The following is a 17774-nucleotide window of genomic DNA, read 5'->3' as shown; positions in this document are numbered from 1 at the left end:
TGATTCACTTCCCAGAAAGCTGCAATGGCTAGGGCTGTTCCAGGCCAAAGCCCAGAGCCAGGAGCTATTGGGGGTCCTCCCGTCCCACGGAAGAAATCACCCGACACTTGAGAGAGTCTCCAAGGCGCTTTATTCCGATCTTCTGTTGTGAACCGTTATGACCGTTATGACCGTTACGCTCCAGCCCCTCCCCCGCGAAGCCCCCGCTTAACTGTCAAACCTGTCCAATCAGCTTAAAGATACCCAAGGCACACCAATCAGGGCAAAGGGCCAATCACAGGGCAGGAAATTGTCAGTGCCCCCAACAAGCAGCTTCATCTGGGTCTTCATCGGTGCCACGGATCAAGTACTTGCACCATCATCCATTGCTTTCCCAGGCTGTTAACAGGGAGATGGAGTAGAAGTGAACCAATCAATGCCCAAATGGGATATTGGCATTGCAGGCTGGGGCTATACTCACTCTGTCACAAGGTTCACCCCTCTAGTTCTCTGTAGAGATTAACTCACTAAATTTCAAAATGACACAATGGAAAACTTGGAAATGAAACCCAGAGTGAAGATTTGAATTGCCCCAATAGTTAACACATCAATGCTGGCCTCTACTTCAGGAGCTCTACAGAAACTCACAGGCCCATACCAAACAAAATAATGCCCAACATACCACTTAACTCAATGGGCTACAGCCCACCTTTGCCATTCCAAAAGAAACATCCTATCTCCTAACACTGAGTAAATGAACACATGAGCTTATCACACCCTGTTCACCCCCAGCTTTGATTTATAAGACGCATGCCTTGAATCCTTGTGGAATACAGGATTTAATCATTAGTTGTCTGGTTCTTTGCTCTGACCCTTGCAAAAAAAAAGAAACTGTTTTTCTCTATCACTCCAAAATCAGTGACTGGCCTGCTGGCCTTCAAATGAATGGACAGTTTGGAGTTCTACGGCAACTCCTCCAACTGGTTTTGAGCGTTCTATGACACAATGTGACACTCTTAGTGGCATTAACTAAGCTATTATCATGAAGACAGCTTTACCCTAGTCAACACTTTGGCTTCCAATCAGACCCTGTACAATCACAAATAGTCAGCAAGACTCCTCTGGAGGAAAGAACACTACCTTAACAGAGGTAAATCACTCAAGACTGTCTGGAACAATGAGATTGCTCTATAATCCATGTTACTGCTTCAGGAATGGCTTCTGCTCAGTACACTGGGGTTTTCTTGTATGAGAAATCTCTGCAAAGAGAATGCAGATGGCTACAAGCATGGCTTGCTTTACTGGCCTAATATTAGGATTGCCCAACTTTCCTACTTCTAATTTCAAGCCCTGAAAAATAAAATTTTAATTGTAATTCCATACAGATTTTCCTAGAGCAACAGAATGCATAAATCAGTCAAGGCAATCGTTGATCAGCTGACGGCTATATTTCTCATTTTAAATAGATTAATGGGCATCATGGAGAATCGGTTGTCTTTTTTGTTTTGGTGAGCACGAATGCTATTAAGAGATTTTTCCCTCCTGGAAGAACTGGCTGTTCTGGACCTGTCCTGGTTTGCATGGTACAGATCACACCCTGGATGTCAAAGGCCACGAAGGTCAAACTTTCATGTGACACAAAAGTAGCCGGGCCTTTTTGATGTTTTTGTATCACCCTGAATGTTGGGTTTTTTTTTTTAAGATTTATTTTTATTATTTTTTTTATTGGAAAGGTGGATATACAGAAAGGAGAGACAGAGAGGAAGATCTTCCATTCGATGATTCACTCCCCAAGTGAGCGCAACGCCGATGCTATGCCGATCCAAAGCCAGGAGCCTCCTCTGGGTCTCCCACGCGGGTGCAGGGTCCCAAAGCTTTGGGCCATCCTTGACTGCCTTCCCGGGCCACAGGCAGGGAGCTGGAAGGGAAGCGGGGCTGCCAGGATAGAACCGGCGCCCATATGGGATCCCAGGCATGCAAGGCGAGGACCTTAACCACTGTGCCACCACGCCGGGCCGCCTGAATATTGTTTCTAAGATTTGTTAAGTTAACCCTTATGCTACACTGGTATGGGACTCTTAAAAGCAATGGTTAATCACTTAGACATCCTGATATTCTAATCTAAGTGTTAAAAACATCTGCTTTTCATCTAGAATTTCCCTCAATCCCTTAAGCAATTCAAAAATTTTAGTTTGTACTTCCAAATATGTTGATTCATAGGTAAATACTTGATTTTTAACTAAAGAAGCAATTCAGTAAAATATACTAAAATATCAAAATAACCAAGTGATGGCTCTAGAGTGGAACCAAACAGTAAGAGCGACACCTACTGGTCAAAACTCAGCACAGGCTGCTCCCCTTGCTCTTGGGAGTTTTCAGGCATTCTGACCAACCAGCAGACTATAGGCAGGCACATTTACACTATTGTCTATGAAATTGTGCGCATGCATTTCCTTCTCTCTGCATGCCTGCTGTTTCCCCCCACCCTATGCACACATCCTCTTCACCTGGCTACTTCTGCTTTGCCTAAGTTAAGACATCACCTCTAGTTGAGCCTCTTGCTAGCATAAGATATATAGACACAACTGGTGCTGTTACTCCGTCTCCCTCACCACTAACTACTCTTCAGCTCTGTATCCCAGTCATCTACCACAACACCTGGTTCCAAGTAATTCAATAAATACTTTCAAAAATAATGAGAGAAATGACCAGTTTGGTTCACACGTGTAACGAGATAAGACAATTGAAATTGTGCCACTTAGATGACACTATGTAACACTTCTGATTTATCTGAATCATCTTAAATCTCTAAATATAAAGAGATAATTTCCAACCCTAAAGACCAAGGAAACTATCCTCTCATATCTGTAATGATCTGTGTAATCATTTTTTTAACATTTATTTTATTTTTATATGACAGGTAGAGCCACAGAGAGAAGTAGAAACCAAGAGAAAGCTCCTTTATGTGCTTGTTCACTCTCCAAATGGCAACAACAGCCAGACCTGAGCCAATCCAAAGACAGGAGCCAGGAGCTTCTCCATAGGTGCAGGAGCTGCTCTCGTCGCCCAACCCAGGCCACCAGCAGGTAGCTGGATTACAAGTGAAGCCTCTGGGATTCAAACCAGTGCCCATATGGGATGCCAGTACCACAGACAGTGAGCCAATCTGCTACACCATGGCGTTGGCCTCATCTGCATAATCATTTTACAAACATGGTTTCCTAGGCACAGCCTAATTCTGTGAGGATCCTGTTGTTCCCACGTTTACTGGGACAGATCATACTCTCATCTTCAGAAAGGTGGATTTCTTACTGGAATCTTGGCACATCCTGTTAGAACTTCTAGTGTTTGTCTCTAAGACACAAAACAGTGATAAGGAAAAAAAATAAGGAAGAGCTGTGCTAATTGGCACTGGAGTTGATTCCTGGATTATATAGAAAATCAGACACGGAGAATAAAGCATTTATTGGGAGTCTACTGTGACCCTTGTGCGACTTTTAATTAAAATGGGGAAAGGCTCAGAAAAAAATGTTCCTGGATGATGACATCTATGCAAATAAAGTGGTCTGGATTAGATCTCTGACCCTATTCTTTACTAACAAAGCATGAAGCCTTCCAGTATTTCCATTGAATACCTAAAAATAAAATTGCTGCAATAATCTATCATGCCTTGTAACAATTTAAATTCATTAAAGAAGATAAATTGCCTAAGAGATGCTGCAATTTACTACCATATTTTTTTGTACAGAAACAAAACTCAGAATAGGGGTAGGAGCATATTAAAAGAAAACCAAGAAGCTAAGGAAGTACATAAGCAGAATACACACTGGGACAGGAAACATTATCTAATTGAAGAAAGAGTTCTACTGGCTTTGTGTACTTGGCAACTTGTCAACCATCCACCACAGTATCATCTTTCACATAGTCAACTGGACTGAAACAGCTGTTGTGCAGAGGAGAGCTTCTTGGGTTGACAGCTCTTCCCAGAGACATAAGTTATACAGAGGTCAAGTTCACCCTTTTTTACTTTCACTTTAAGGGCACTAACATTCAGCTGGTTTTGGCATGTTGTAGATTTTACAAAAATAAATAAATAAATAAGAGCAGCACCACATGCCATTAAGACCTGCAAGAATATTTCAGACATAAGAAACTCAAGACGCTGCTTCTGTCATAACACTTCTTCCATGAAGAAACTACACATCCAAAGCCTTAGTTGAATTTCTGAAGTATGTATACCAGATGTATATATTGTTGATTCACTTCAAATGGGTCCTACTAAATGTAATGAATAAATCTTGAAAGAACAAATAGAAAAGGTCATGTACATATAAATGCTTATGGAGAAAGGGAGATAGTATGGATCCTACAAGTAGACTATTTCTGTGCTACATAGTCATTCATACATATTTCACAATATAAGCACATCAAAAGTAACTAATAAATTCTATCAACTACCTGACAAGGCCAAAAATGTCAAAACTGTACCTGGGTTAACAATTCTACCATAAAATGTAATGAATTGTTGGCTATTTCCCTACAGGACTGTAATAGTTAGAAAACGGATACTACTCTTTGGATCATAGAATTGACACTAATGCTTGAGCTGTCTGAACACTCTAATAACCTAAAGAACATCTCAAACAATCAGGTGTTTGGGGCTGGCATTGAGACACAGCATGCTAAGCCATTGCTTGCCACACTAACATGAGCGCATTAAGTTCTAGTCCTGGCTGCTCCACTCCTTAATAATGATTATAATTATTAAGGAGCTGGATCCTTAATAATGCACCTAGGAAAGCTTGGAAGACAGTTCGAGTACTTATACCTAAACAGGAGACCTGGGTGGAGTTCCATGTTCACTCCTAGTTTTGAGCTAACTCCACTGTAGGTGTTTAGGGAGTAAGCCAGTAAGAAAGTGAATAGAAGATCTCTCTCTCTCTTTCTCTCTGTCTCTCTCTCTGTCTCTTTCTCTCTCCCCCTCCTCTTTCTCTGTCACTCTGCCTTTCAAATAAAACATAAATCTTACATCAAGCTCCCACATTTTCTAAGCTAATTCCAAATTCAGCGGGTAACACAGAAAATATTGTACCTGTCATTTTCCTTTGGGGACCTGAAAACAAAAATACAAAGAATCAAGAAGAATTCCAGACAACTGTAATTGTCACATTATTTGCCAAAGTACAAGTTTATATGTTTTTCCTGATCTTATTTGAAGTGCATCCTTTAAATGAAAACATCTGCATAGTGCCAGATACTGAAAAATATCCTTAGCTATTCCACTCCTAAGTATTCTGTTTAAGAGCATGTTGTTTGTTGTCTTTCAAACTTTGTGTAAAAATAGTTTTTAAATAATTTATATATTTATCTCATAAACCAACATTTTTCATTTTATCTGCAGATGATTCTACTTGTTGATATTAAAACTTAAAGATCTGCTTTGAGAAACATTATTCTATGTAGTAGTAAAATAAACAAAATAAAAATCAGGTGTAATGACTTACATTAAAATACAAGACTGAGAAATTGCAGAACTGTACTGAAGACTCAAATGAGGGAGGAAAAATCTTATAAATCAAAATGAGCTTTTTCAAATAAAACAACAATGAAAGTGGAACAATAACTTCAAGGCTCTAAATGAAAACTATTAACCATCAAGAATTCCATGCCTAACCCCATCGTCCATCTGCTCGGATGGTCAAATAAGATTATTTTCAAACATAAACAAAGACAAATCACCTCCCATATACTTTTGCATACTACACAAATGAGGAAGATCAAAAACGTTTTTGTAGGTCACGGTAGAGAACAAGGGAATGCCATGTTGTTTCTTCAGCCCACCACATGAAGGAGCATTAATTAAGATACATGATAAGAGATTAATAAATACAGTGGATTAAACAAGGCAAAATAATTTATGGAACTCTCATGTAACACATTCAAATCAGACACTCCAAATTGTTGGGACATTTATGTTTCCCCAACCCATTCAAAGACCCAAGTTCTATTGTTGATTCAGATCACTGTACTTTTCTTCAAATACAAAGTGTCAAGACATATTTCTGTTCCAGTTTCTGGGGAAATCATGAGCAAAAACTCAAACTAAGTGATTAAGGTAGAAATTTATACACACCAACCCCATTTTTATACAAAAGAAAAGTTATAAAAAATACAAGTCCTATCTGTGCTGGGCTCTGTGCTTGCTAGTACATACAGAATCTGGTCTGGGAACACCTCAAAGTTTCTTTGGGGATCCCCCAAATCGAGCTTCCAGACTCAGAACCCTAACCATCAAAAGTCAGAGGACAGAACAAGTCAATCAACCACCTCAGTTATATGTTGGCAATGAAAATACCGGGCAAATGGAGACGCTATGATGGACTATGTCGATCAATGGAATCTCCAACAAACACATCGTGCTTGCAGTGGTGAGAGTGGCAGTGATTCAGAACTGTTGAACTATCAAAACCACTTGGGCAGGACCCTCAGAGCATGCCCCACATCTGGGACCTGGGGTGAGTGGGAGACTGGGTGGGGCTTCTCCCTTAAAATCTCTTTTACATCAGATATATTAAGGAAACAATACGGAACTGATTGTCTTGCCCATCTTCCTGTAGTGCTTGAACCTGTTCACCTTAATTATGTCAAGATTGTAAAAAATAAATAAATAAATAAATAAATATTAGAAAAAAATACAAGTCCTGGTGTCATGTGTCTTAAATTCTTTTATTATAAAAAAAGGAAAAGTAAACTTTGTAATATAGTTTCTACTACATAGAACAATCAGTCCAGATAAAGCAAATTCAGGAATCTGATGTTCCCATTATTAAGAATGTACATAATAAATGTTTATATGTATTATGTTGCAAGTATTAAGGGAGGAAATGTCTTTTTTGAAAGTTTTATTTTCTAATTCAGGTCCCTTCTAATATTCCTTTTAAGTCTAAGATTCCTGTTCCTACACCTTGGTCCTTACTCCAGGATAGAAAGCCTTGGGGAATAGACTACTTTTCAAGACCACAGGATTACTATTAAAGTATGTGAACTTTGTGGGTTCAGAAAAAATATACCTTAAAGTTTGGCAACTGGGCATGTTGAGGACTTTGAACCAAGGGTCATCAGAAGGCCTGATAGGCTTCCAGCCTCAGACACAGAGCTCCCTGAAGGCAGAATGCCTTTCTGTCTCTCACTATTTTTTCCTCCCCTAATGCAAGTCATACAAATGGGTAATCTCCCAAGACTGATGATAAAACTAGAGCCTCTTTTACCATACATTTTAAAAAGTTATTCTAAACTTCCTCTACCTTTACCTAAGAAAGCTGTGCTTAGAGAAATTCTCTGACCTTCCTTGTCTTACTAGAGATTATAAAACCCTCACTCCAGAAAATGTCTTGGCCCATACCAAGAAAGAAGGAGCACTCCACAGAGAGGCCAGAAAAAGTCTGACCAGACAGGCCAAACTGGATGCCCCACTACTGAATATCACCTTTAGATCACACCCAGTTGTCCAACTTCTTTTCAACACAGCTTATCCTTGCTTCAAAGAACTAAACATAACTTAAACATAAAGGAAACAGTTGTTCCTGAATATTGGGTCTCCAAGAAGTTTCCCATGTTATACGAAGCCCTAATTAAATAAATTTATTATTGTTAAAAAAAAAGTTCTCTTTGACTTACTCTGAACTATGACACTTGAAACTAAGATTAAAGTATCCCTTACAGGCTAGCCTTACACCAAAATATGGAAACACCTCAACTGGCAAGCTCATATCACATCAAATGAGAGCTATATAACTTGTCGGCAGCAAGCTTAAGCTATTAATTCCTACTCCAGCCTAACTTTTGACCTATGTCTCCAGAATATGTTATTTTGCCATTTCTAACTCAATTTCCTCATATGAAAAACTAGAATTGGTAGCACTAATTCATCAGAAAGGGTACTTAATTATATAATTGAAATTATTTGTTACTAGTGCATACACTTCAATAAGTGCATGAGACCTGAGTATTATGAAAAATTATGAGCAAAACTTAAAAATTTTATGAACCCAACTAAAATTACCTTTTAATAATTTTTTCATTTGCTTTCCAAGTAACCACCTATACAATAAACATCGAGGAACAAAGCATACCACTAACCACATGTGTTTTATAAAGTCTATTTACCTAAACTGAAGTACACGGATATCCTTATAGCCTGGTAAGCCAAAAAATGCATTTTCAACCTGTAAAAATAAAAGTAGAAATCATAAATATGCAATACTGTAAAAAATATTATTTTAAAATAATATGCAATATTATTAAGAATACAATATGCAATACTGTAAAAAATATTTATTCAATTAATAAAATGGAGTTCACTATTTTCAACAAACAAGAGGCTGTCCACACACATATTTAGAAAGTTAAAATTACAACAGAATTTAAAATATTTTTACAATAATACTGACACATTTTTCTTTTTTAATTTTGTCCTTTAAGGTTTCAATGTGCTTTGAAATCAATTTCTCCAAACTGTAAAAACACCCTTAATGGCAAAATACTGTTTTTTTCCTTATGTGAAGAAATATAAAAAGTAGTATTCATTTCAGCATTTTTAAATATTATTGTTTGGAACAGAAATCTGGTTGCAGCACACGCTGACAGTCAAGTTCATGTTTTCTGTGTCAAAGTGTCTGGTGGCATCTGTTTCCTGCTTCTAGCATAGGACAATTACATGGTTACTACCACATGGAATCAGAATTTGAGAGAGGTCTACAATTCTGACTTAGCCACAGAATAGAGGCCTTTGTAGACTGGCTGTCTTGAGGGAGGGGATGAAGCTGTATCCATATCAACCAACTGGTCAAAGGGTCAGGCTACAGGAGCCAAATTTTTTATTGATTACTAAAACTTTAAATTCAAACATGGAACTTTCTATGAGCTTAACGATAGGAGGAGGCAAAACAATGGTATATCAAGCTACACACACACACACACACACACACACACACACACAAAAACATATTTTAATGAAATTGAACATTTACACCATCACACTTCAGTTGACTCACTGAATAGGTCACCACAACACCAGAACAAGAGAAATAAATTAATGGACTTTGAGGCCATTTCTGGGCATCTGCTTTTAACCAAGTTCTCAAAATCCCAGGAGACTGGGATTTTAAAGGAATCTTGGTTCACCAAAGATCTTCATGCCTTACAAATAAAAAATTCAAATCCATCAAACATCTTGGCAATACAAGTACTTTGCCTTGTTCTACTTTGAGAGAAATCATAGAGGTACGATAATTCCTGTGGGATGGAGGTAGGGGTGGAAGTTTCAGAACTAGGAATCAGAAGACTGAAGGTTAGTCCCAGAGCCCTGTTTTTGTTGGCAGAGCAACCATGCACAAATCTTCCTTTATAGAACAAATACTGCTGTATCCATCTGCCATTCGTTTTCATAAAATTAAAATAAATGTGCCTAAAAGTACATGTGTTATCCACATGTATGTTTTTATTACTAAGCCCATTTAGACCTGGACTTTGTCATCTAGTGCTTGAGTCTAAACATATTTAAGTATTCTAAATCTTTGTGTCCAGCTAGCTATTGAAAAGGGGCCCAGTTGCAAGTCATTCCATTTTATTAACACCAATACTAATAATAGGCACAATTTATCTTATGTCTGACACCTTATAATACTGCTTCCAATCCTTGAAACACTATATATATGGAGAGAGAGAGAAAATTATCCCAATTTTATCAATGACAAAAAGTGAGACACTAAGATGTCAACTAACTTGGACAGAATCAAACACTTGGTGAGTGAGGGGATCAGAATTTGATATCAACTCTCCCCAATTCTGAAACCTACATTGTTCTTCCTCCTTCTAACTCATAACAAATGCATTTTAGAATCAGGACCAGGCCCACGAAAATTGTGACGCTACCCTGAACTTTTCACCTTAAATAAAATGAAGGCGAATCTGCACAGCACCAAGACAAGAGCACTTAAAAAGTAGCAAGAGAACCAACTTGCCTCTTCATTTCCTAGAGAAACTGGAAGATCCATGAACAACTTATTTGATGACTTGAATGTCTCTGTAAATTGGAGGTGTTTATTCACATGGCTGCCGTGAGCACATAGCAATTAGTGTATAGAGCACGAAGCACGAGGCAAGGACATCACATTCTTAGTGTGACTGACTGCAGGGCTGACATTATCCAGGTCTCCCACTCGATTCCCTCCCAAGTTTTCATATCCTCTCCTCCTCTCACCTAACTTCTCATTGAAAAACAAACAAAAAAGGGGGCCTGGTGCGATGGCGCAGTGGTTAAGGTCCTCGCCTTGCACACCCGGGATCCCATATGGGCGCTGGTCCTAATCCCGGCAGCCCCACTTCCCTTCCAGCTCCCTGACTGTGGCCCGGGTAGGCAGTCGAGGACGGTCCAAAGCTTTGGGACCCTGCACCCACGTGGGAGACCCAGAAGAGGCTCCTGGCTTTGGATTGGCTCAGCTTCAGCCATTGCAGCCCCCTGGGGAATGAATCATCAGAGGCAAGATCTTCCTCTCTGTATATCCACCTTTCCAATAAAAATAAAATAAATTTTTTAAAAAAGGTGTTATAGTACCTGAACTTAATCCTCTCCCAGCAACTTGCTTTGTGTTGCCCCAAGTTTACCTGGGAGGAAATACTGATGGCACAACTTAAGTGACTGACAAGAGGGGAGAGCACTAGAGGGCCGGATTCAGTTTGCAGTAAATATGACAACAGGATCCTTCAGAGACAACACCTCCACCTCTGTGCCTCACTGACAGAAGTGGCTGTTGGCACTTCCCCCCAGTAAGAAGGAGAACAAGGGTTCAAACAGGCCAGAAAAGGAGGTGTGGACCCTGACACTTCATCACTTTCAAATCACCTAAGCCAATAGCTAGCTACCTACCTACCTCAAAAAGTCCTCATTGGAGATGTTTTACAGAGTTCTTATTACATTTCCCCTAAATATGCAGTCATTCCTTGCAATTGTTTACCCAAACATGAAGGCTTACTAAAGGTCCCTTAATCCAATGGCAGAGAGAACCAGACGGCCAATTCAAAACACTGTCTGATGCCAGACGGCCACTGGCCTGGCTAACATTTCTTCCACATACCATACAGACTTGCAACTTGGCCACACAGCTAGGAAAATGAATTGTCTGGCCTGTGCTCCCCATGTCTGATGGCTGCAATGATGTTGTTTGGCTGAGAAATGCACATTTTTATTTCCCATCTGGACACAGTGTCTGGGGAAGGAAATTAATCCAAGGTAATGGAATTGACAAACTTGGCAAAGGAGAACCCTACCAAGAGGGAATGGAAAAGAAATAAACAGGAAGAAATGATGCATCCTGTCATCAGAGAGGGGTAAATGGGCATTCAGTGCCTTTCTGCCCATGAGCAATGATACACCAGAAGGTGGCCAACTATCAAGAATTTTTGACTGAAAGAATCTTGTGTTCAAGTCTCATAAAGAATTCTTCCAGTAAGTAAAATGATGGGATGTACTAATTCATCTTTGTTTTAAAAAATTCCTTTTTGAAAATATTTCCAACTAAGAAATAGAAATAGAAAGAAACTATATTTTTTACTACAAACTCATTTATACCTCTAAATTTTGTCTGCTGTATTACCTATGTACCAACTACTCAGAATTGTTTAGTTTAAAAAAAAATACTAAAGATTAAATTTTTTAAAAGTAAATTTGTTTCCTAAAGAAAAACAATACACTAATCCATATATAATTCCTTAAACACACTGATTTCTTCAAGCATTATCCAGTCAGAATCATACCACAGAACACATTCTCCCTGGCAGTGCTGCTAGTCAGAAACAGCATTTATTTGTTAGAAGATGAAAGAATTTTGTTTCTGGAAAGAACTTATCTGTCCTGTGAACTTTTCACAGAGCCCTCTGGAAAAATGGCTATGTCACCACCCCAGGAACCAAGTAGATAAACAATTAAAGTTTTAAACCTCCATTTAAACACTATTGTAAATACAGAAAATTCTGCATCTATCTGTAGAAAACATTCTTCTACACAACACAGATAAGTCACATACCTCCGAAATAAACTCTTCTGCAAGGTGCTGATAATGAAAGCTGGAGGGATCCTGGAGCTCTTCCTGGTACTCTTTCCCCAAAAGGTGGATACTGAATTCTGCAATCTGTTCAGCTGCTGGTTTCGGGGGTTCATCTGTCACATCCTCAATTTCATTGCTGATCTGGATTTTCAGAGAAAAAAAAAAAAACAAGAAAAGTCATTTTTTTTTCATTCATTCAGCAAGAATTTCTTGATTCTTGATTGTACTGGACACAGCTAGAGCAACCTATAATGATGACATTTTCTATAGCATTTAACTTCAGAACAAATCAAGTAGACTTCAGTGCACAAGGCTAATGTTAAAATTGCCATACATTTGAATATTCTTTTAAATACACACTGGCCAGGAAAAGGTAGAATAGTTCCCAAAGGAAATCATCAAATGAATTGATTGTACTATAATTAGTCTTTAAAAATAGTCTAGAAGGGGCTGGTGCGATGGTCCAATTGGCTAATTCTCCATCTGCAAGTGCCAGCATCCCACATGGGTGCTGGTCCTTGTCCCAGCTGCTCCACTTCCCATCTGACTCCCTGTTTATGACCTGAAAAGGCAGTGGAGGAAGGCACAAGTCTTTGGAAAACCTGAAAGAACCTTCTGGCTTTTGACTTTCAATAAACTTAGCACTGGCCACTGCAGGCATTCGGGAAGTAAACCAGCAGACAAGAGACAATTCTCTCTCTCTGTGAAATATGCTTTTCCAATAAAAATAAAGAAATCTCTTAAAAAGCTAGTTGCTCTATGGAAACAGAAACCACATTCAAGAAACTTTTTGTAACATTAAAATCCCGGTCTTCCGGTGTCTAAAGCTGAAATGATTTGAGGAACAAAACTAACATTGGCCTGGTTAACATTCAGAGAAAGAGCAATTTGTGCTTGCTTCAGTAGCACATATGCTAAAATTGGAATAATACAAGAAGATTAGCATGGCCTCTGCACAAGAATGACAGACATTGGTAGCAGTGAGAATGTAAATTAGTGCACTCATTAAAGAGAATAGTGTAGAAGTTCTCAAAAATCTAAAACCAGTAGCCAGTACTGTTGCACTAGCATCCCATATGGGCACCAATTCTGGTCCCAAGTTCAGTTAAAATCCAGCCCCCTGCTAATGTACCCGGGAAAGCAACTGAAAATGGTCCAAGTTCTTGTACCCCTGTCACCATACAGGAGACCCAAAGAAGCTTCTCACTCCTGGCTGTAGCCTGGCTTAGTTCCAGCCACTACAGCCATTCAGGAAGTGAACCTGCAGATAAAAAACCTCTCTCTGAAATAAATAAATGCTCTTCTTGAATAAATAAATCATCTTTTTTCAAAAATCTGGAAAGGGTAATCTAACAATTCCGCTACTATGTCTATAGTCAAAGTAAATTCAATCAAGGTATTAATGTGCTGCATGTATATCTATTATTATTGTTATATTATTGAAGATATATAATAAACCATAGTGTCCTTAGATTATTGAAGAACTTTTTTAATGTGGTATATATATAATGTAATATTATTCAGCCACAAAAAGAAAGAAATTCTGGCTTGGTTGGGGCCAGAGTATATTATATTAAGTGAAATAAGCCAGGCACAGAAAAAGAACAAAAAGCATATATTCTCATTCATTTATGAAATCTAAATGTTTATTTCATAAAGAGTAGAAAGGTAAGCACTGGAAGCAGAGTAAGAGCATGGACAACACATAACAAAATGTAGTTACACAGAAAATATTGGCTCAATTCTGTTATAATCAAAGCAGCGATAGGCTATTTCTTTCCAAAGAAATAGCCAAATTCACAACACAAAGAAATTACAAATATTTAAGATGAAAACATTAATTAACTTGATTTGCTCTTACATATTGCAAATACATATCAAAATATAATACTGTGCTCCATATTGAGGATGTACAAATATTATGTTATTAAAATTTTAAAAACAAGAAAATGTAAAAGAGCAAAGCAAAGCCTAATGATGTGTAAGCTGCAATAAGTTGATCAGCAGATCCAGCTATGGTAACTGATGAAAATAACTACACTAACCAATAAATTTTCCATGTAGATGCATCTGCCTTATTTTGGAAGATGTCGTCTAATTCCTCCAAAGCTGAAAAAGTCAAGTCAATGCCTGTTTTCACAGCTTCCCATGACAGGCTTGTTGTCTTGCTCACAGCTAAGGCAGCTGATAACATTAAGGTGTCATCTATTCCAAAACACATAGTCTTCAAGAGCTGCAGTAAATATACTCGGCCTGGGCTCTATAAATGAAGCAACAAAGCCTGAATATCACACATGTGTTTACAATTTGGTTTTCATAAAAAAAATTGAAGCCAACTATTGAGAACTCGTGTTCAATATTAATGTTCTGGGACCTGCGTGATGGCTTAATTGGCTTGTCCTCCACCTGCAAGCACCAGCATTCCCTATGGGCGCCAGTTCATGTCCTGGCTGCTCCGCTTTCCATCCAGCGTTCTATTTATGACCTGAGAAAGTAGTTGAGGATGGTCCAAGGTCTTGGGATCCTGCATGCATGTGGGCGACCTGGAAGAGGATCCTGGCTCCTGGATTCAGAATGGCTCAGCTCTGGCTATAGCAGCCGTTTGGGGAGTGAACCAGCTGAAGGATGATCTTTGCCTCTCCTATTCTCTAAGAATCTGCCTTTCAAGTAAATAAGTAAATATGTAATTATTAATGTTGGAAATAATTACATAAAATCCCTTCAGTTCCATTATAGTAGCTGCCATCTCATTTTATGTTTCCAGACCTAAATCATAGTTTTTCTGCTTCTAGTTCAGAACCACTATCTTTTTTATTCATTCATTGGTGCCAGTATTTCTAGCCATATCAACTTTACTACAACTGCATTTCGGTTAAAAGTATTGATTCAGGCCTATACTGCAGGATTCCAAGTTACCACCACGTGCGTTCAGTGACAGGAAGGAGGAGAGGCATACTGGAATGACTTCACCTAATTGTGAATAAATTATAATGTCCAAGTTGGAAAGAGAAAGTGCAAAGTAAGTAAACTACTGTCCTAGTACATATAACATTAGAATTAGATTTATAGCCTAGGATTCTTTAACACCTCACATTTTTTTTAAAAGATTTATTATAATCTTATCTGAAAGATGGAGTTGCACAGACAAGGAGAGACAGTGAGAGGTCTTCCATCTGCTGGTTCACTCCCCAGATAGCCACAATAGCCAAAGATGAGCTGATCCGAAGCCAGCAGCCAGGAAATTCTTTCACGTCTCCAATGTGAGTGTAGGGGCCCACAGACTTGAGCCATCCTGTGCTGCCTTGCAAGGCCCTAAGCAAGGAGCTGGATCAGAAATGGAACAGCACCACAGGGAGAGGCTTAGCATGCTACGCCATTGTGCCAGCCACAAACACCCCAAATTTTAAAACAGAAAATCTAACAGAATGTTTCTATCTTCTCAGTGTTTATTTTTTTCTTCTTGTCAATCTGTATTATTTATGGTAGAGACTCAGTTATAAAATTTGCTGTTGCGTGGTGGCCAGGTTCCTGTTAGTAATGGTACATTTAAAAAGCAGGACAAGGGTTTGTATTTTGGCATGACAGTTATGATGCTAATTTTACTTTTTCTTTTTTATATTTTTTGTTACTATTATTGTTTCTTGATACAGTTTAGCTGGTGCTGGGCTCTCCCTTCCCCTCCCTTCTGCTCTCCCCTCCAGTTTCACAAGGTATGTCTTTCGTGAATTTTCCCAAGTCCATCATGCTGCTGCTGTTGTGTCTCCCAACCTTGTAGGGGACTGTAATTTCTTGTGAGTTCATTCTTGTGTCCTAGGGCCCTAATGCACGTACAATGAGGATTAAAAGATGCTAGTTATAAGGTCTGTACTACACATTGGAGTGCATAAGTGGTTCCATTTCTGATTCCAGTTTCCTGCTGAGGCACATCCTGGCAGGCAGCAGGTGAGGCTCTGGCACTTCAGTCTCGGCCACCCACCTGGGAGACCTAGAGTGAGTTTCCAGCTTCCAGCTTCAGCTGGGCCCACCTTCCAGTTCTAGGCATTTGGAGAAAGAACTAGCAAATGGGAGATCTCTGATTATCTCTGTCTCTCAGGCTCTTTGCCTTTCAAATGAATGAACAAAATTTTTAAAACAATCTTTAAAGATCAAGAAAGTTTTTTTTTTTAATTTTTTAAATTGCATACCTATACCCGTCTCCAGCAGAGAAGGATAAGGCCTGATACAGCAAAGACTAGACATGAAAAGTCCCCAGGGTAAATGATACCATGAGGCACACAAGAGGCAATGGGCTTACGCCAGTGACAGTTCCCCTGCCTTCAAGTAGTTGAGGAATCTTAGATTCATTTTAATGTGGTAGTTCCAGAATCCATGAAATTTCAGGAAGCCCTGTGTAGTTCAACAATGGGATGTAAACTCTGCCACCCTCTGTTTTCCATGCTAGAAACTAAGGAACATAAAAGTGTCACTCACACTCTCCTTTTCTCTTTCCACGCTGCTCTCTGAGGCAACTTCATGAGAAGCCACTGCTGGATCTGGAACCCTGAGAGCAGCACCTGAGTGGAACAAAAAAACCACATCCTTGACCACGTCTGATTTCAGAATCCACTGGGGGAGTGGGGAGAGTGGCAGAGAAGCATGGTTAGCTTCCTAAAATTGCATTTACTGTCACCACCGTGTGGCGACACTAAAATGACGACGAATCTCGAGGGCCTGAACCGCCACCACAACCACCACACACACACACTGAACGAACAACGAACACACACACAAACGTGCAGGCAAACAAGAAAGGAGAGAGGAATGAAAAGGGGCAGGTGCACGAAAAGGTTTATTGCCAAAAGTGGGCTGCTTATATACAGTTCTCCCCCAATCACTTCTCCCCATGGGTCCACTGGGTGCTACCTGATAGGCCAGGAGCAAAGACATAATCGCTAGCCTATCCCTGTGACTTCCTGTTTACTTGCTGGCGGGACAAATCCCGCCTCCTGGCCCTGGGCCAGCCGCCATCTTGTGACCGCCTGTCATACACGTGCGGTCGGCCGCTCCCCACAATTTATGAAAAACAAAAATCTGTTCTCTTCATATTAATAAAAAATGTTAAGCCCATTTCTAAAGTCACTTGTTCTTTCCTTCTGAAAATACAATGCACTCTAATCTGAAGATACATTCACATAGTTTTCTAAAACACAAAATAATTATGAGTCATTCCACAAATGATTATTGAACATTTACTATGTGCCACACTCTGTGCAAGACACTAAAATACAAAGGCAAAAGTATTATTTTTATGGACCTACCTAGTGAAGGGGACTGATTTAGTTAAACCAGATGGGAGACACAGAGAAAGATTGGAAATGGGCTATGAATCAGTATCTTTGGAAAATAAACCTCATCGTGCCGCACCAATTATTTTTGTATATCTTTGAAATTTCTTACAAAGAAGTGCTTTTGTTTTCTTAATTTTTTAAAAAAAAATAGCTATCAATTTATAAGAAATATAGAATCCAGAGGATGTATAAAACTATACATTCAGAAATATCCTAAGTCTGCAAATCACAGAAGAAAAAAAGACAATGATAAATAGTAGTCACAGTATATTAGCCTTAAAAGCATTCATATAGTTTTAAAGTAGTGTCCTAATTTATATTGTACCTAGCAATGAAAATTTTTAAGTACCCACAACAGGATATT

At 39.0% G+C, this 17774-nt stretch overlaps 1 protein-coding gene and 1 non-coding gene across 2 annotated transcripts in view; one reads left to right on the top strand and one right to left on the bottom strand.

The window, feature by feature from the left end:
• Positions 1-17774, bottom strand: part of IMPG2 (interphotoreceptor matrix proteoglycan 2) — a 53210-nt gene that overhangs the window by 21591 nt on the left and 13845 nt on the right. Inside the window, exons 6-9 of the mRNA XM_040980562.1 lie at positions 16554-16636; positions 12063-12224; positions 8146-8204; positions 5072-5092 (exon numbers count right to left, since the gene is read on the bottom strand). Of these exons, the coding sequence (XP_040836496.1) occupies positions 5072-5092; positions 8146-8204; positions 12063-12224; positions 16554-16636 (325 nt within the window). The remainder of the gene's footprint in view (positions 1-5071; positions 5093-8145; positions 8205-12062; positions 12225-16553; positions 16637-17774) is intronic.
• LOC121156980 lies at positions 12974-13081 on the top strand. Its single transcript, XR_005883960.1, has one exon. It is a non-coding gene; the product is annotated as a U6 spliceosomal RNA (small nuclear RNA).

Source organism: Ochotona curzoniae, unplaced genomic scaffold (genome assembly GCF_017591425.1).
Source record: "Ochotona curzoniae isolate NIBS_2020 unplaced genomic scaffold, NIBS_Ocur_1.0 contig_3498, whole genome shotgun sequence".
NCBI classification, from domain to species: domain Eukaryota; kingdom Metazoa; phylum Chordata; class Mammalia; order Lagomorpha; family Ochotonidae; genus Ochotona; species Ochotona curzoniae.
Note: the sequence above shows the minus strand (reverse complement) of the source record. Positions and strands in the feature narration are given on the sequence as shown.